At 36.9% G+C, this 20,973-nt stretch overlaps 1 protein-coding gene across 1 annotated transcript in view; it reads right to left on the reverse strand.

Annotated features, from left to right (window-relative positions):
* The window catches only part of IL23R (interleukin 23 receptor), a gene marked incomplete at both ends in the record, with an annotated part of 55,545 nt that overhangs the window by 25,028 nt on the left and 9,544 nt on the right, over positions 1 to 20,973 (reverse strand). Inside the window, 3 exons of the mRNA XM_084242774.1 lie at positions 1,816 to 1,961; positions 8,926 to 9,086; positions 19,195 to 19,318. Of these exons, the coding sequence (XP_084098900.1) occupies positions 1,816 to 1,961; positions 8,926 to 9,086; positions 19,195 to 19,318 (431 nt within the window). The remainder of the gene's footprint in view (positions 1 to 1,815; positions 1,962 to 8,925; positions 9,087 to 19,194; positions 19,319 to 20,973) is intronic.

A 20,973-nucleotide genomic window follows, 5' to 3' on the forward strand; every position in this document is an offset into this window, starting at 1 on the left:
TTTTTTGGATGCCCAAAATGGTGTGTGAGAGACATTTAGTTAACTGTATAAGTTTCAAAAGCCTGGCTTAAGCTTTTTTGAGCTCTACATTCTCACTTCTGAGATGGAACTGATACCACCTATCCCAAAGGATTCTTATGGAGATAATCCCAAAAGATTTGTGATGAGATAACAAATATTTTTTCAGTTCTTTCCTTTGCCTGCTTCTGGTAGGAAGTTTTGAAAAGTGGGCTCAAATTGCCCTGTTAGCAAGTCTCACTGCTGGGAACGTGCACCACCAGGGGGAGCAGAGAACATGAGTTTCAATCAGAAAACTGCAGGTTTCTAAAAACCTATTTGGAGACACTGCAATTTCTTTCCATTTTTTAAAACACTTCCATAGTTTATTACCTCCTCCTATTTATGCCAAATAAGGGAGTTTCATATTCTCGGTGTTATCCTAGGACGGTGACTTTGCATAAAGTCCCCAGATGTCCTATTAGAGTAAAACCCCATTAAATCAAATTCTAAGACTTGAGAGAATTTCACTTGGGTCGGTTGTTTCCAAATTTACCTAAATTCCACATATGCAGAAGATTGTCTGAGAAGTTGTGTTTTGTTTTTATCCTTTTTGTCCTAGGCTTTAAGCATGAATTAATAAGTAAGGTTGTTAAGTCAGGGAGTCCAGTAGGGTCTTCACTTGGTTACTAACCAAATGATGCTGGGCATGGACTTGGTACTAAGTTTAATTCAAAAAACTATAAAGTTTACGTTTCTGAGGTAAGTGAACAGGGTAAATCAGTTGACATGAGTTATATTTAAAGAACAGTTTTTAGGAGAGGTCATAAAATCAGTTTAGTTTTACCCCCAGTTTAGTTTTACCCCCAGTTTATTTTGACCCTCTTTAAATAGACTGTTCTACAGTCAAACTGATATTCAGGATGATGATCCTGCAGCAGGAAGGCTTTGAAATCATACTAATCACCAAAGAAAAATTTAATTAGATATGTTCTAGTGTTACATATATTTCATTTAACTCTGAAAACTGGTAAATTACTTCATGATACATAACTTTTAGTAAAACAAAGCCAGAAACTCCATCGCTGGGTTATTTTGATGAATTTAATGGTTTATTGTACTTGAAAATGATAAAATGGCATTTCTTTTCAAATGCACCAAAATTGGAACTTTTTTCTCAGTCTGACAAGTGTTTTCCAATAGTTCAATTAGTGGGTTTTTCTTATAATGTTCACAGCAGCTGTCACTGCTGTGATTTTACTAAACCTTACATCTGAGCCTCTAAAACACTCTATAACTTTCCTTAGAATAGAAGGCTGAGTCTAACTTTATCTAGGTATTCATTTTTCCCCAATGTGTATATAAGATTGAGGCCTATACTAGTAACAAATCTTACATTTTGAGTTGCACACATTTCATTTAGAAAGAGACAACCATAAGTCTAAGTTCTTACTATTGAACAGTTATTTCCCTAGGCACCTGTATATTGCAGCATAGAATCCATAAATCTTACACCCATGATCACTGATGTCAAGCTCAGCATAGGAGACACTGAATTATAACGAGCTAAATAGATGGATTCCTCTTAGGTGGACTTTTGTCTATTTAGCAATTTACAAAAGACAAAAAGGAACCATTTCAGGAAACAGTTCTCAGTTTGGAAGCATGTGGTAATTATTATTAAAACTGGAGTGGTTTGAATGTAATGTAGACTATCAAATACAAATGTGTAAAAAAGATCATTTTAAGTTCATTGTAAATACAGAAGGTTGACTTTTCTTCCACTTACATGCTAAAGAATAGTGAAAGTTAGCTTACATTCCAAGTTTGATTTGTCATAGCCTTATATCTCATTTCACAGGAAAGCTTTTCAATTGCTGATTGAGTATTCCAATGAATTATGGTCTTGGGCACTGTGGTATTCAAATCTTCCGCCCTGGAAATTATGGTTGCAGAAGGTATCACTAGGAAAGAAAAGATAAAACCTAAGGTTTACAACTTGCATAGGGAGAAACTGATACCGTTTAATCAATATATGGGCATTTTAAAACTCAAAGTACTAAAATCATCATTTAATTTACAATTAATGAATTTTTTGTTTTCTTTGGCACAGACTGCTTTTCTTAAACAAAATTCTATTTAGTGCACTCCCCAATTTTTTAAGTGGAATTCTATGTCTTGTCTTTCTTCCTTCTCTCATCTTATAATCCTAAATAATTAAATTTCAGAATCTGACCTTATTAACAAAAGAGGGAAAAAGAGACAAAGGCGGTATCTCTTCTTCCTTGCATCTGTTTAGCAAAATATGATATTTTGTAGCTTAAACTTAATTCACAGAATTTGATTCGAGAAGATGTAAATTGAGACTTTTCACTATGTATTTTCATTTTTTTGTGTTACAGAGAAACGTGTATGAATAATTATATTTATTGCTAAGTTGCCTTTTTTTCCATTAAAGTAAATCTGTATTTGAAAGTATGATTTGAACAAAGAGAGTTTCACAAGACTCTAAAACTTTACTAGTTGTTGCTGTGTTCTTTGGTAATCTCAAAAGGGAACTAAATTTCTGATTGGTTATCTTACAAGATTTTTGTTTTTGTTACTACATAGGAATAATAGCATAAAACTGGAATATCTCTTTTTACACTGCATAAATACTTGTAATTTGTCTGAACAAAATGGAATCATTGGCACTCCTCTATGCATGATAGAACATTGAAAACTTCTAACTTTGCTAGATGCAAAGTTAGAAGCAAAGAAACCAAGAGTCTGTACGTATATTTTTAGGGACCATTGTTAAGCTTACTATTCTTTATCAGTTAGTTTTCTTTTTATTTAACCTAAGCTTATAAAGAATACTTTATAAAAGTTATTGTTTTGTCAATCAATGACTGTTATAATCTAAAATTATGTACACATGAATATGATGTATAGAAAAATATAAAAATTAGAGATTTTTTCCTCTGGTAAGAGAGTTCTACAATCCTCAGGCTAAACCTAGCATAGGATAAAAGTAGTAGTAGCAGAATTAGTCCGAATAACTTAGTGTGTTGAACTTCTTTTATCTGAATGCCGTTTACTTGTGTAAACTTCTGATAATTAGAATCAGTATATAGAGATTTTTAGTATCAAGGAAGTAGCTCCCCAGGACTTGGAAACCACTCTGGGCCATTTCAGTAGCCTCAAGGATACAAATTGCTCACCCCTGCTACCTCCCATCTCTAGGTTTTGCTTGCTACTAGTATAATAGCACAAGTATTCTGAGATCTTTTTGCTGAAAGAACTGTACAGAGAAGGAAGTGTAAGACTGTTTAGTCCCATGAGAAATGCAGAAAGCTCAAAGTCAGGTTTAAAATAGAGTAATAGCACAGAGCAGCTTAATGCAATGGAGAACTAAGCCTGTAGGTTTGAATGAGCTCATATTTTTTCAAATAAACTTGTGTTATATGGCTTCGAGTATGTAGTTTGTTACACTTGACTCAAATGTTGAATTTCTGGCTTAGGTTTCACACTTTCCAACCAGGTCTTACAATTTTCAAAAATAAATGGTAAATTCATCATAGAAGCCATATTTTCAGTTTCCATTTGTGTTGAAATAAAGAACCAAATTATACTTGCTAGGTATCTTTCCAACAGCATGTATTATTCATAATTATTCAATGGGGAGAATTAATGTTCAAAACTGCAGCGAGAAGGCACTGCACTGTGGGCTTTGAAATATATTTCTCTACAAGAGAAGTTTAAGCATTCCCCTCACATGTCATTTGGCATGGTGTTACCACACTATTCGCTCAGCCCTGCCTTTCAGCACAGCATCCCTAACTTAATTAAAGCCCAGTACCATAGCTGTTAAGTGGAAATTGCTCCCAGGAGAATCCTCTGTCCTTCGTTTCATAGCGCCATTCATTTATCTAACTTGCAATATCTCATTCTTAAAGTGTCACACATGAATATATCTCACCCATTAATAATCTTGAGTGGAGCCTTCTATACAGTTAACCTGTGTTTTTCAAGCTGTGTTTTTAGAGTACATTTTAGGAAAATGAGAAAGGAGGAGGAGAGGAGAAGAAGTAGTGTGTGGAGGGCAGAAGGGGTAAGTGGAGAAATAACAACAGTAAACAAGAGGCTCCCTGGTTCAGTGTGGAAAGTCTGATTTGGAGGTGGCAGCCCATGAGATTTTCCCTTAATGGGAGATGGGGCGTGGTTAATTACAGCAAGTCAGCACGTCTAAGATGAAATCTGGCTCCCTTTTTTACTAGCTATGTGACTTTGGGAAAGTGTAGGGTAAAGAAAATGTCAGGCTTTTCTGCCCTCCCACCATCAGGATAGATGATGGATCCTTGAGGTCCTGAATGCATGCCTGATGGCGGGCACCTGGAGTAGGGTGTGGGCATAGGTGGATGGGATTCACCTGGGCTAAGACTGTGCTTTTAAGGGCGGCGTCACGGGGATGCCAGTAGCAGCAGAAGCCAAGAAGCCGAGAAAGCAGCAGCAGCAGCAGCCGAGAGAGAAGCAAGAGAAGCAGAAGCTGAGAGAAGGCCAGAGAGCCCAGATAGAATGAAAATTTGCTGGGGGCTGGGAGGACTGCCAGCCTCCCGGCCCTCCAGCACCCCTGCCTACTGTGTACTTGGTAATCCCAATAAAAACCTGCAAAAAACCACTCAGGACTCTGACTCCTCCTTTACCCGGTCTGCATAGGATCAGAAAACCTGCACTGTGTCATTCCTGACCACTTACAGAAAGTTTTGTTTATCTTTTTCTTCATCTGTAAAATGGGCATAGTAGTATCATATATGGCTGTTTTTAGAATTAAATATGATGTGCAAGTTGATTATCTGGAACATAGTAGGTGTTCAATAAATGAATGCAATGATATTAAGATCATAATTATAAACTAATTTAGCGCCTAAAAATAACAGTCAAAATGATACTGAGTCTGATAACTTTTAAATACTATTATCCATTGAGGAGAAGCTGTTTTAAAAAAAGAGCATTTACAACATCATACTTCACAGTACAAATTTATGAAAATGTTTTGATTGTGGTCAAGAGAGCTATAACACTGTAGGGGAGCAAGAATATGCCATCCCAAAATATGCGTTTGGCAAATATTTTATCTCATAGGAGGGACTCTGTAGGCTGGGTGGAAGTTGCCCTTTGGAAAGAAACATTTACATGTATGAAAGAAGAGCTTTCTGTGTTAGGACATCTCTCTCTACTAGGAAAACCTAATTTCCTTAGCTCTTTTCAGTGGAGAAGGCAAAATTTAAATCTGCATAACAGTTACACTTTTGCTTACTGTGCCTTCCCTGGCATCCTCCCATAACAGATTTCCCCTCTTTCCCGACTTCCTCTGCCTTACCTAAGCTATTTAAGATGACATCTGAAAACTTGTGGGGGGAGTTACTGAGTCTTTTTGGGCCTCTCCTATAGATCCAGGAGGTATACATGTTATTATTAAACTTCTTTCAGGTTTTTTTCATGTAATTCTGTATAATGCCAGCCTATAAGAATCCAGAGGCATTTGGAATGATTTCCTTTTTGCTTTAACAATACCAAGAATATACAATACAATGGAGTTGTTATTCATCACCATATTCAGCAGTATTTGTTTTGTTGGGGTACAGGAGAAAATTCTCCCACTCCATCTAAGTTTTTCTGAGGTTGGGTGGACAAACCCCTGAAGTGGGCAGGATAGTAGGGGAAGAACCCAAAATTTAACAACATACTTACAGAGAATTTACATGGCCATATATTCTAAAGAAAAATGGGGCAAACTGGCCTCCCTGGTTGCCAGTTAGGGTTAAGTATCAGCACTCTCACGCTATCATCTATCACCGCTGAGGCCTGAGTTGATCCCAGCCAGGGAGCTAACCCACATATGGCACAGCAGACTTCTCCTGTCTCGCCCGCTGCTCCCCTTAGCAGTGTATTTCAGTAACTCTGCCTGTTCTACTCCCCACTCTGTTTCTGTCTCTGGTGAAACCTCTCACCCTCTGCACCTCTGGCCTACACCCTAGTTCTTCTATGCAAAAATAAAAATAAATAAATTTTTAAAATTATAAAAAATGGGGCAAAGCAGAAATATTTATCCCTTGTTTAGGTACTTGGAGTCTCAAGGAGAGAGAAATTGGGAGACTTTACTTGATAACAAGAGGATGACCTCATTCTTTTACTCTGAGATTAAAAACATGAGTTTCTCAGATGGGGAAGACATGTTCGCTGATATACCTACGCCTGGATGATACCTCCCACACTACATTCTTCTAAGTAGTAAAAAGGGGGAGCAGTGATTACTTCTTTGATTAAGAAAAAGCCAAAGGACAAAGTACTGTTTTCAGTCTCTAGGACTTTCACTGCTCTTAACATATAATAATTTATATTCTTTAAATAATAATAATAAACTTCTAGATGCTCACAGGGTATTAACTGACACTTAGCTTCCCATACCAAGGTGACGCTAGAAGAGTTCACTCTACCCATACCAAGGAAAACCTGTCTGATCCTTTTGGGGAAACCGATGTTCAATTTCTTACCTTTGGAACTTCTCTAAGGGAAGTTCCATATTTTAAAAGTTTGGGGTGACAGATCATTCCCTTTGTTTTTAGAATAGCTTCATTCAGCTAAACATTTGTGGCCAATTCCTAAAGACAATCTTATCAATAATTGGCTTCACAAAATTAATTCTCTAGTGGGTAAGAGATACATGGGAGGCTATTATGGTCCTTGACAGAGACAGTGGCAGCTACTGTCTTGATCTCATAGTGGGTTAGGTAGTACATTTTGAATTTTAGGTCTTTCCTCTGTCCCAGCTCTCTGGGAACCTACCTAATCCCTTTCTTGTAGTTCTCAGCCAGAAGGTGCCTTAAACTTGTGGCATCCTTTTGGATTTCAGCTAACCTGCTATTGGCCAAGCCTGCTGCCAATAGGAGAATGGTTAATTTTCAAAGTTTTATTGGAAATTTGTTATTTGAAATCCTTTCCCTCTCTCTCTTCATACCAATTCTATGAAATCCTTTCTTCTCTCTATATATGCGTAACAATTCTATGAAAGATCTTCATACGAAGATATGCTTTCTTTGCCTTTGTGTGGATGGATGATCAGATCCTTTTAGAATGTGCACCTCTTAACAGCTCAGGGCCCCTGAGTGCCCCTCAGACTCATGGTTACAGACTGATGTTAAATATTTTAAGAGCAAATATACATCTCTGCTGAGACTCAGCTCAATGAGATGCTGGTAGGCCTAGATTTCTCTCAGCTATGTGAAGGCCTTGATGGTAAAGATAACTTAAAGCACCTGATTTTACTTTACTTAAACAGTTTATAATCTGTTATTAAGAGACTGCCCACAGCAAGAATACTTTTGTCCTCTTAGCAGATGAAATAAGTTAAAATATGATCTTGTTTCAGTATACTATTGATACTAAAGCTTAATTCTAAAATCTTTATAGCAATTTATTTGATTTTATCCAGTTTGACCACATATAATATTCCATTCTTATTTAGAGTTTCTTTCCTATTCAGGTAAAACTGATCTGCTTTATATTAAGACCAGATTTATTTCTCTCACTGAAAATGGATCTTTCATACAGAGATAGTTCCCTTTTGTTCCTTAGTTTTAATGTAATTAAAACTTTTAACCCTTGAAACCCTGATTTCTAAATTGTAAGTAGTTGTAAAACAACTGTAAAATCAGCAAATTTTTAGGTTAGAAGGTTCACAAACTCCCAAAATTTCTAGAACATGTTTAAAATTCTTTGTAATAAAAATTTTAAAATGACACAAAACAGATTTTACTTACAGACACAGATGACACAAATTCTTTAGTCTATAATAACAAAATAAACTAAAAAGTTCTGTAATTAATATTTCTACAGAACAATACAGATAGTCAAATAAGTCCCACTATTAAAGTTAGTAAAACTTAATTTTTCAAAAGAAAACTAGAAACCAAGTAATGCAAAATTTTTTTAAAATGGTTAAAATTTGAAAATAGTCTAAATCTCCAACAAGAAGGAATTAATAAAACTCATTAAAATAATATTGTAGACTAAATTAATAGAAATCTTTATTCTATATCTTGAGTTTAAAAAGATATGGTCTGGGGCCTCCTCGGTGGCGCCAGCGGTTGAGTGCTTGGTTGCGAAGCTGCCCGCAGCCTCTGTGGGCACCAGTTTGATCCCCGGCTGCTCCCCACCCACCAGAGGAGGGTCCCGCATGGCGCGCAGACCTCTCCTGCCGCCTGCTGCTCCCCTCAGCAGTGTATTTCGGTCCTTCTGCCAGCTCTGGCTCTGGTGAATTCTCTCACCACCTTCCCGTGCTTCTCACTGTACCCAGTGCTTATATAAATAAATAAATCTTCTTTTTTTAAAAAAAGACATGGTCTAAAAATATCTGAAACAAAGCTGTTAACATTTGTTATATGTGGTAGGTTAACATAGAGATGTATAAATAATGCTCCACGGTTTTCTATTTATTTTGTAAAACTTCAAAATAAAAGCAAAAAAACCATAACTTCCAAAATAGTGTATACAATAGAATTCTTAGTATGCTGTACTTCTGACAACCTGATCATCACTCTTTATTATAATCCTTGTTTCTTTCCATAGTCCTAGTAGATTACAAGATATTTAAGGCATAAATACCTTTCTCTATTTCCCCTAAACCTTTTAACAGTGCTTGAACGAAAGAAGCTCTCAATAAGTATTTGTAAAAACACATACACCCACATAGGAATAAGGCTGGACAGATATACAGCAAAATGGTAGCAGCGTTATTCTCTGAGTTGTCTCAGGTATGGGTAATTTTTTTCTTTATCACGATCTGCAAAAACTTTAGGGAAACTCTTCTGAGAGCTTGACTTCATCTGACAAGGTTAACACAACTAATTCTTTGTTTGTAACGACATAGACTTTATTAGTCTTTACCTATATCATCCAGGTGAATTTGCAGTTGTTTTGACTTCTCTGTACCCAGTATATTTGAAGCTTGGACCCAAACCAAATACCTCTTTCCACCTTGTAATGAATTAGTGGAGATGTCAATGTTACTTGAGGCAAAATAGTGTTGCTCTTCCTCTGTCTCTAAACTAAAAAATAAAAATAAAAATAAATCACCCATTTTGTTCTGTTTGAATTAATTATTCCCTCATTTTTAAGCTTTTTTTAGACTACTTTCATAATGAAAGCTGTTACTGAAAATTTAACTGAAATTGATTTGATTTTGAAAATATTTTAAAAGGTATTCAAGACTATCCAAGGTCACAATTTGAACTTAATAGATTTTAAGCACTTTTCCCTTCATGGACCCCTCCTTCAATGAAGAAAAAAAATAGAGTGTATATGTGTGTGTGTATAGATAGATAAATTATAGACAGATAGATAGATACACATGCATTTATATAGATTGTTTTACTACTATTTGTTTGATAGACAAATAAATATGTTAGTATTGCATGTTAAAACATTTTCTTTGACCTAACAGTTCATTTTTCCCTCTAATTTTAAATAAAATTAAACACTTTTATGGAATATTAGAAGTATTATGGTATCTAGGCTCTGTGCCTACTACACCTATTGTATAAAACAGCTCTGGACATAGCTTGATGTAAATGAGCACCCTCTGGGAAACGAGTATTGGGATTCAGTGGAAAGACTGAGCCAGAAATTTCTAAAAAATACAGGGTGAAGGGTAGAATGGGGTCAGGTACTGAGATTGAGATATGATAGGCAAAGGTCAACCTTCTATGCGGAAAAATTCAGCCTATTATAAAAGAAATAAATGAAATGATATGATATGCCATTTTTAAGAAAATTTAACAAATTGAATACTCTGGAGGATGAGAGTCCAAAAGTAACATGATTTGGAGCAGATCACGTCAAAAAGACCTGTAGATTTTGAGAGTAGAACTGAGTGGACCTGATGACCAATTGGGTGAGGGGAAAGGAAGTAATTTACTTGGAAAGAGGATAGAGAAGATTTTGGGAGAGACCCAGTTTGGAATGGGGGATATTGAGAGCTGTTAAGTATTATATCAAATTATATTTATCTAAGCTTTTGTAATTTAATGACTGAGCCAATTAAACTTGGTAAAATTTCTCCTTTTTTAAATTTTTTATATATATTTTTTACATCATTGTTCATTTTTAAACAATATTTGCTTCCCTCCCCCTCAGGTGTAGTCCCCATAGTTTCCATCACCTCAGTCCCCTGTGCTCCTCCCTCCCTCCCTCTGATCCTTCTCCCTCCTCCTCCCCTGCAGGATGTCTCTGATTTATAATTGTCCACTTTTGCTTTGCTGTGTTTTGTCCTTAAACTTGGTAAAATTTCAAATGTTAATTGTTAAGGCTAAAATTTCAAATTGTATTAACATGGGCTTTGAGCAGAAAACTTGACCTCTCTTTTGAACCTTAAATCTCCACAATATTTCTGGTATCAGGAGAGTTTCTTCCCCTCTTTTCTGCTTTCTGCAAGGGAAGATTGTCCTTAAATGTTTTCACCTTTTGTCCCACTCATCACTCACTCTTCCCTCTAGAAGGTGGGGGTGATTCTGCTCCTGAAGAACTGGGGGTGTGAACTTCAGTCCCTTCTTTTCTCCCTTTTTCCTCTTGGGAGTCAGAGGAGCACACTGACACCCTGTTATGCTCTGTTCTTCTAGCATCCTTTAAGATTTAGCCTGAGTCCCCTATGTGGGGCCCTGCAGCTTTGCAGTGCTGGCTGTGATAGTGGGGAAGGGAGAGGTGATCTATTTAAACTCTGTTAGCTAATGTACCATTGCCACATACTAAGCCCATGTTCATCATTATCAGCTTATCAGCAATAAACATTATAAAATATTTTAAATATTCAATTATATCTTAAATTAATTAAAATGTAAATGTTTTAGTATTTTGATTTTCAGCTGATGACTCTTTGGTTTCTCTCAGTTTGTTAGAACTCCTGAGAGAAACCTACAGAAATTGTGCCCCTCAGATTCTAAAACACCATTATCTACAATAAAATCAGATCCATTCATAACATGAAAGTATTTCACTCAACTTTGCTGAGTTCACATTTCTTGAATCCTTTGAAATACCAACTCTTTATTTCCTTTTCATAAGCTTCTAAATTAAATTATCCGCATCCTTGGTAACTACTTCCAATGTAACATTTCCATTAGTTCTTTTTCACCTGACTTTTGCCTTCATTTCTCCCATGAAACTACTCTTCTGAAATGATATCCTTTCCAAGGTAAAGTCATCTGAATCTTCTTTTTTTGTTTAACATTTGTCTTTCTTGACTACTTAGAAAAATCTTACTTCCCTGGACTACCCAGATCCTCCCTCGGGTTAGAGATCCTATCGCTCTCTCTTTCTCTCACATGTCTCTCTCATCTGCTGCATGACTCTTGTCCCACAACCCTCCACCTGGGCCCTCTCCCTGTTCATATTAGCCCACCATCTGGAAGGTTAGCCCTTGACACTTGCCTTTTCTCTCTGCTCTTTGCCTTGTTTCACCCACTTTCCTGGCTTCGATCACTGTGCCACATTCTTTCTTTCTTTCTTTTTTTTTTTTTTTGCACGTAGTAGAACTGGTGTGTAGGCTAGAGGTGCATTGGGTGAGAGGATTCACCAGAGAGAGTAGGGAGCAGAACAGGCAGATTTACTGAAATACACTGCTGAGGGGAGCAGAGCAGGAGACAAGAGAGGTTTTCTGTGCCATGTGGGTTAGTGCCCTAGATGGGGGTTGAACTCAGGTAGTTAACCCCTAGACCACAAGGGAGGCCCTGTTCCACATTCTTGATGACCACATATCTGTGCTTTCACTGGGTGTTTCCTTTGGGTTCTGACAGTGACCAGAAAACATAGCGTGCTTACAACTAACTGATCATTCCATGCAAGTCAGCATGTCTCTCTTGTCATCCATTGCATGCTGCACTTCTCATCTCCTCAGTTAACCATTTTTAACAACTTTCTTTTCATCATTCTGAGCCAACAAAAAAAGGCTTAAACATTTAAAAACATTATTTTCTTATTTTATCTTTTCTCTCTGTTTTGATAGCTATGACCATGGTCTAGAATCTCTCTACTATCTGCTATCTACTGTAAAAGTCTACTTTTACAGACTCCTAAGTTAATTATGGTTCATTATAAAACTTAGTTTCATAAGGTATGTTAATAGAAGAAAAATGACCTTGGAATTTGAACAACGGTGAAAAAAGAAGTACCTCACATTCTTATATTTAATGACTAGGAATGCTTCACAGATTTGCCTGTCGTCCTTGACCCGGTGACTTGCCCATCTCCTCTGTACTGTTCCAGTGATAGCATGTGTGCCACTGAGGCAAACACCAGTTTGTGAACAATGATATAATATATATATATATATATACACAAAAAATGTATAAATATATAAAAAATAACAGTCCAGTTTATTTTCTTTCTCTAATACGACCAACTTCTCTCTGTCCCAGGCAACTAATATAATACAATGTGTGGGGAAGGAAGAACTTAAAAATCACTGGCATTTCTTCCCTAAACATCTGCCTCTCTTCACATGACTATTATATGTCTATTCAGCAAGTACCAAATTTTTCCTACCCCACAATATCCCAGCCAGTATTATAATTTGCCAGGCACTTAGATATGCAGGAGTCATAGTGATTTGTATGTTGAGACACAGACTCTAAGGAAGAAAAACAAAACAACAGAACTGCAGGAAGAAAAAAGAGAAACTGACCTTATATTACCAAGCAATAAATAAATAAAAGCATTCATGAATCAAAATTCCACAGAAATTCTATACCTGTATTTTAAACTTACTGTCAGTACCAAAGTAGGATAACCTCAGGAGGCAAGTAAGGAATCTTTCCAAGACAGAGAGGGGTGGGTGATGGATGGGAGTGAGGGGGCTACATAACATTCAGGAGGCAGCAACTACACTTGCATAGGTCAGATTTTTTATTTTCTGGTGCTACCTTTTTCTCACACCAGCAGGGACATCACTGGGAACATCTTGAGAGGTGGTGATGAAAAACACCTTGGGTTTTAGAGTTAGATCTAGGTTTTAGAGATAGATCTAGGTTCAAATCCTAGCTCTGACCCTTCACAAATTTGGAACGTAGAGTCAGTTGCTCTACTGAAGTCCATGTACTTCAATTTAGTCATTGGTAAGACAGAAATAATAACCTTGTTGTTCTCATGAGTAAATAAGTGAGTAAATGAGAAAAAAAGGAGGGAGCAGTTGCCTTCACACATAATAAAGGGTTCATTAAGTAACAATTATTGTGGATTAAAAGGTATTTATGACAAGGCTTTTACAAATGAAACTTGAATTGCTATATTGAATAAGTTAAATTTATTTTACATTGCTTCTATCTAAACTCAAATCATGCCATTAAATTCCAGTGGTTTTACAGTGGCCTTATAGTCTCTCTGAAATAAAAGGGAACATAAATAATCTAACAGAGAATTGTGTTATAAAGTATGTTAACCTCATGCTAAGTAAGAATTCAAAGGTTAAAATTTTTAAAATTGCAACTATTCTAAGTACAAAGTAGGGCATCTTTGAATATTTTCCAGTTAGAGAAAACCGCATACGTGTTCTTAATTGGTTTGTGGCTAATACTTTTACACACATATTGAGACCATAAGTAAAAATGGAAATTTATTCTCAAACGGATATTAATCATAGTTACTCAACTAGGTATTTAATTCTGCTTTTAATTTTAAGTTTACCTTCATATTAGCATGTAGATCACAAAGCACTGTTTTAGATGAATTCAATATAATGATTGATTACACTTTAGGACTATTTTTATATGGAAATATATATTAAAACATTTTTGAATTTCTTATTTCTGCTTCTCTTTTTGTGTGCTAATTAATATACAGCAAACTATATTTTGAAAGAAGTCAGCATCATTTGCACTTCATGCACCCAGCTCTTGTTTAGTTAATAGATTTTCATAAACTGTTGATTTATGATGATAGTGTCTTTTGTTTACTTAATCACCCATTCAACAAATATTTAGTTAACACCCACTATATTCCAGGCAGTACTGCAGACACTGGGGTTACAATGAACAAAACAGAGTCCCAACCTTAGTTCCACATTCTGGTGGAAACCAATAAATATATATGTCCTACGGTGATAAATAAATATACATGTCCTACGGCTTAAAAAGTGCTAAAAGTAGAAGTTATTATTTTCTTTTTTAGGACAATGTGAAAGAGCTATGAGAAGGTGACATTAACATAATAAAGGATCAGGTCTTGGGTCTGCCTGCAAGAATAACATTCTAGTCATTGTAGAGGACCTGAGGCTTACAATTATTAATAGCTTTGTCTGATCAAAGACCAGCAAGACCAATGAGGTTTCAATAGAGTGAGGGAGATGGAAAGGGGTTAGAGATGAAATCACAGAGGTCTGAAGGAGGGGGAAATATAGAAGGCATTATAAGGTCACATAAAGCTTTGATCTCTGAAATGGGAAATTTTGAGCAGAAAAGTGACATGATTTGAGGTGCATGTGAAAAGGATCACTCTGGTTTCCTGTGAATAATGACCATGACAAAGCAAAGCTTGAGGCTAGGGCTGTAATTAGAAATAGTACTAATCCAGAGGAGATATCATGTGGGTTGGACCAGTATTTCAGTGAAGGTGGTGAGAAGAGGTCCTATATTTAAAGATACATCTAATAGGGCCTCCCTGGTGGCACAAGGGGTAAAAGCACAGCACTGTGAAGCTGTCCGCAGCCTCTACAGCACAAGAGTTCGATCCCTAGCCAGCCAGGGAGCTACCCACATGGCACATCAGACCTCTCCTGTCTCCCCCGCTGCTCCCCTCAGCAGTGTATTTCAGTCAATCCACCTGTTCTGCTCCCCTCTCTGTCTCTGGTGAATCCTCTCACCGCCCTCCCCCCCCCACCTCTGGCCTATACCCCAGTTCTTGCATGCATGCATAAATAAATCTTTAAAAATATATACATCTACTAGATATCAGTTGGGTGAGGGTATGACAGAGAGGAAACAATAAAGGCTGCAATGACTTAGACCTAAATAATGTGAAGGATGGAGTTACCATTCACTAAATGGAGAATTTAAGCCTGGGGAGAGTATCTGGATTTTAAAATTATTAAAAAAAAAAAAAAAAAAAACCAACAGACCCAAGATGGAGTAAGTAGTTCATGCAGGGCCCCACAGAGACTAAACACCGAATTTAACTGCAGTTTCTACTTCTCCCAAAAGTGAAATTTTAAATCAATCTGGAGTTTCCTTTGCAGCAGTACTGAAGTAATCTGCAAGATAAGAACCTCCTGCCTTCCTGTAAGAGATGGTAGCTTTGATTGAAATAATCTTTCTTTTCTTTTGCTAGTAACCTTGTCACACCCTCTTTCTGACTATAAAATCCCTCTCTTTGGTTACAACTTCTTGCAGGTCCTTTCCTCTTGCTAAATAGGATATTGCCTGCTGCATGACTCATCTAATAATGACATTGAAATTTATTTGGATGAATTTTGTTTTCTAATAACATGTTAGGTTTTAGATTCCATTTGCAGTGTAAGGGAAATGTTGGAGAAGATGCTACATGGTAACTGTAGTTCAGGGAAGATATCTGGACTCAAGATATAAATTAGGGAGTTTTGTGTCATAATTTTTATGAAATATTTTAAGTAATGAGTATAGATACAGGTAATAATATACAGATAATAAGAGATACTAGGGCAGAATGCTGGGACACTATTGTTTTACTGGAAGTGAAGAGAACTCCACAAAAGAGACTGAGAAATAAGTATCTAGAAAGGTAGGAGAGAACCAAAAGGAAGGCGGGAACCAAAATGGTATCCTGGAAACCAAAAGGGAGTTGTATCCTGGATTTGGCATAATTTGGCAATGGGGAAGTCATTAGTTATGCTGACTATATTTACTTCACTAGAGGACAAAAACTTTACTGAACTAGATTAGAGAGAGAAGAACCCATTATAAAAAGGCCAGCTAGAGATGAGATGGCAGAATGGTTTCTAAAGGATGGTACACCCATTATTTTCTTAGATTGCCAGCCAGCAATCTGAAAAATGAAAGTGCTTATAGATTTAATTCCTATCTCTGCTCACTGGCATCTGTAGTGACAAACAGCAGATCCATTTTCAGGACATGATAATGATAAACATCCATTTTCAGGACAATGATAATGCTCCAGTAAAGATAGGAAAGATGATGATGCCAAAGAAAGAGGAAAACTGTCCTTCAATAGGCAAGAGGGGTAATAACTAGTACACAAGTTCCCTACCAGTTGGCCTGAGTGTGGTTGTAGTTCATACACAGCAGTAGACGGGAAGCCAGGTATACAGGTACTGGTGACAGTGTGTTACTAGGTAAGGGAGGTGATGATGGTTGTGGTATTTCCCATTACTCTTATTTTCTCAGTGAACTGGGAAGCAACTCATCAATAGAAAGTCAAGAAGGGAAGATGTTTGAGATCAGAAAAGAGAGAAAAAGTAATGAAATTATTGTCTGACTTACTGGGGAATTTACTTAGCCAGTGAAATGTAGTAGGACAACTGGGTTACTCTCCAGGTTCAGTCGAGGTTAGCGGTTATTGGTTATGAAAATAATATAACATTAGTCATTAGGTTTGTGTATCTGACTCCAGTCACAATTACCTCTCCAGAAACAGCAGTGAGGGCATAGATTTTAAAATATGAACTGCCTATTAAATCCTAAAAGAAATACTGAAATATAACATTAGCCTCTCAAAAATATTTAGCATTGCATCTAAGAATTCTTTCTGGTTATTGAGTATATGGATGTGGAGGAGAATATCTTTTTCTTGGCAAAAACAAGGTGGCTATTGAAATGGCAGAGCAGGCAATTGATTTCAAGGAGTCGAAATTGATAATCTGATCTAAAATTAATTATCCTATTGACTTTTCATGCTGTCTAAAAATTCTACCATTGGTGTTATTGTAAAAAGTTTATGAGCTTTTCATTCACAGAGATGGTGTGCATTAAAAAAATGTTTAGTATTTAATAAGATGCCAAGGAAACACAAAAAGCTAAATAAATATTTGCTCAATTTACTTGAATAAAATGAAGGGCCATCACAAATTTCTTTTCATTCAACAAATAAATATTAAGTAGAAGATTCTTTGGCAGACATTACAAGAGCTTCCAAGATTTAAAAATAAGAGCATATTTACATGAAGCTGTTGAGGACAATGGATCATGGGACAACAATGGGAGGATGCTTACTAGCAGGGGTTCATTCCCTCCTACCCCCATCACCACCCATTGATATCAGTAAAACACAAAGCAGTAGAGGAGCATATATGAATGGCTATGCAGCTCTGCTGATGTGGTTAACACAAAGATACCCAGAGAGAGTATTACAGACTCCCACCCAAAAGAGTGGGTCTTCCGCTCTCTAGGGAGAGAACTTACTAGAGAGCATCAGTTGTAGTTGAACCAGGCAAGGCTTTATTAGACTCATGCATGAGCAAAACAGTTTAGGAATGGAGACTATTATAACCTGGCTCCCTGAAGGAAATTAAGGGGAGGTTTTTAAAGGGTAGGTGCATGAGGTGTGGTGCAGGAAAGCAACATCACAGCTTGTTCTGGGCTAGGCTGCGCCTGAGCTTGTATAGACCGGTTACATTCCTGCTGTGCACGTGGACTCTCAACCTTCTCCCTCCAGAAAATTGTGAGGTGATCATTAGTCAGGGTCTAACGCTTTTAGTTGAGTGTGACGCTTCATGGTCAGCGTGGTGGGCTGACTTGTTTGGACCTGTTTACCTGTTCAAACAGGGCTTGGGCAACTCATCCTACCAACTTGCGATTTCTTTTACCTCAGTTCTCTCAAAAAAGAAAACTCTTGAAGCAATGTAGACAAAAGTTACAACTTCAGCCCACACCAGAAGGTGGCCCCTATGCCACCCTAGAGAGAATACCACCTTTCTACCACTGTGAAACAAGTGGGTGGGCTGAGGTAAAATGCCTCTCTATACATATGATTTTACTGGAAAACAAAACCGCATGAGTTGGAAGTGAAACCATGCAAATGCTGACCTCTGCCTCCCTGCCAACGTGGAAAATACCCTAATAACGCAAGATCTAGAAGAACCTTTTAAACCTGATACTTACTACCTCAACCACAAAATTAATTATAAATCCGTGTTTTCCTGGAGGGAAAGACATTTTAGACTTTTGGAAAAATTGGCTTTCTCTTCTCTAACTTTTTTAAGCTCATAGGTGTGTTTTTAATTAACTGTAAGATGAACAGATGTTTATTTCTTTCTCCAATTTATGTCCAAAGGAACTCATTTTAAAAAATACATTAGAGGAGAACATTTATTTTTATGATAATCCCTTGAGTATTTAAAATATTATAAAATTCCATTAATCTCCATTCCAATTCAGAATTTGGGTTAGGTTTGTCTGAATTTGGCTATTTCTTACTGTTAGATTTCAAGAGAGACAGTGAAAAATAATTTTCTTGTATCTATTCAATCTTGTGTTATTATCATTTAGTACAACTATTAAGGGAGAATGAAGGAAATGTTTATTTCTAGGTATCAGAGTAAATAAATTTTTATTAAGTATTATTATATGCCAAGGCCCATTCCAGGCTCAAGTGATAGAGCAGTGAATCAAACAAAAATTCTAGCCCACATTGAGTTTACATTCTAATTTGAGTGAATGAGTGAATTTACTATTGACATATGTGCAAGAGCTAGAAAATTAGTCTCACTTGTTAAAACACATTTAACATCTCTTTCTAGACAGTCATCTATTCAAAAGTACTGTGTTACTTAAAAATGTAGATGAACTATTTTTTTTGTGATACCCTCTATGTGATTAGCTCTTACAGCTTTATATTACTCTCCTCTCCCATATCAGGTTTTGATATAAGAACAAATCAAAAAGCCCCTGTGAAGATAGATGAAAGAAAAGATGCTACATCACTATGATACTCTTGGCACCAGTTATCAACCAGTGAATAAAGAGAACAGAAAGATTACAGAACATTTTACTTCACAGAATGAAACTATTAGTGCACCATAAAGGACTTTGGTAGCTTCATGGATCATAATTAGGGAGTTAGGGGTAATCAAGGTATATTTAGTGTTTGAGACTCATATCTTGGATCTCAGCTAAAAACAGAATACTAGCTGAACTGGAGTGGAATTTCTCATGTTAAAGTGTTGAGGAGGAAACCTACCTTTTCACGTACACCACATATTTTGTGTCTATGTAGGTGGGCTTCCCAGTATACCAAGTGCAAGTCACATTGCCGGAATATTCTTTAATGACACAGGTTACCCTGTCAGGAACATCTGGTGGATCTGCAACAAAAGAACCATCATACAAATATATTTTCCATTTTATTTGGAAACCAGGCCAATCACTCCTCACTCAATACCTCCCTCATTCCATCTCCACCACCTCAGCTTGAAAACCACTTTGCCGTCAAGTATGGCTCTTCTTCATATACTTTACTATATTCTCTATTTATTTATTTATTTTTTAAAAAATTTTCTAGAGGCATGTCTTATTTATTTATTTATTTATTATTTGTTTGTTTGTTTGGTTTATACAAGCATGGGGTACAGTCAGAAGCGGGGGAGGGTGAGAGAATTCACCAGAGCCAGAGCAGGGAGCAGAGCAGGCAGAAGGACCGAAGTACACTGCTGAGGGGAGCAGCGGGCGGCAGGAGAGGTCTGCGCGCCAGGTGGGACCCTCCTCCGGTGGCCGGGGAGCAGCCGGGGATCGAACCGGCTGCAGAGGCTGCAGGCAGCTTCGCAACCCAGCGCTCAACCGCTCAACCGCTGCGCTACCGGGGAGGCCCTATATTCTCTATTTATATATGGATATTAATATGATCAAACTCCTCTAATGCAAAAAAAAAAAATCCCTTCTCAAATTTTCTCAAGTCAGCTATCATTGTATATTTCTCCTTTTTCTCACAGTTAAACTTTTTAAAAGAACCCATTATTCTGGCCTTTTTCTCCATGTCCCATTTACTCTTGAACCCCAAACAGTCAAGTTTTACCAAACGGTTTTACCAAAACCCTTCTTAAGATCATTAATGACTTTCTATTCAACAAATCCCAGGATATCTTTACAGTCACCACTGAGTTTGATTTCTGTAGCATTTGCTATTTTGGTCCCTCTTTCTTTGAAACCTGTGCTTGTTGGTGCCTGTGAAAAGATTCTCCAAAGTGTCTTCCTACTGCTCTGATAGACTCTCCCCTTCCCAGGCACCTGCCCCATTACTCACATTAAAATTTTGGTGTTCATGCATACAGTGGAGTGTTATTCAGCTTTAAAACAAAAGGGAATTCTCACACATGCTACAACATGGTTGAACCTTCAAGACTTTATGCTAAGTAAAGTAAGTCAGATAAAAAGGACAAATATTGAATGATTCCATTTATATAAAGCATCCAGAATAGTCAAATGTGTAGAGACAGAAGGTATAATTGTGTTGTTAGGGGTTGTTGGGAGGTGGGAATGGGTGTTGCTATTTATTGGGTACAGAGTTTTAATTTTGCATGATGAAGAGTTCTAGAGATGGATGGTGCTGATAATTACACAGCAATGTGAATGTCACTTAAGAAAGGTTAAAATGGTACATTTTATGTTAGATATGTTTTACCACAATATAAAAAAAGATTTAAAAGTTTTGGATATTCATAAGACCTGAAACCATAAAATACATAGAAGGAAATATAGGCGAAACACTACGTGATATTCACATCAAAGACATCTTTACAGACACATCCCCCAAAGCAGTGATAGTGAAGGCAAAGATAAACAGCTGGGACTACATCAAATTAAAGAGCTTCTGCACAGCAAAAGAGACAATATCAAAAACAAAGAGAAACCCCACCAACTGGGAGAACATTTTTGCACACAACACTAATGATAAAGGACTGATCACAAAAATTTGCAAAGAGCTGATGAGACTCAACAACAACAAAGAAAATAATCCAGTCAA

The sequence above is a fragment of the Talpa europaea genome, assembly GCF_964194135.1.
Source record: "Talpa europaea genome assembly, chromosome: 9".
In the NCBI taxonomy this organism is placed as follows: Eukaryota; Metazoa; Chordata; class Mammalia; order Eulipotyphla; family Talpidae; genus Talpa; species Talpa europaea.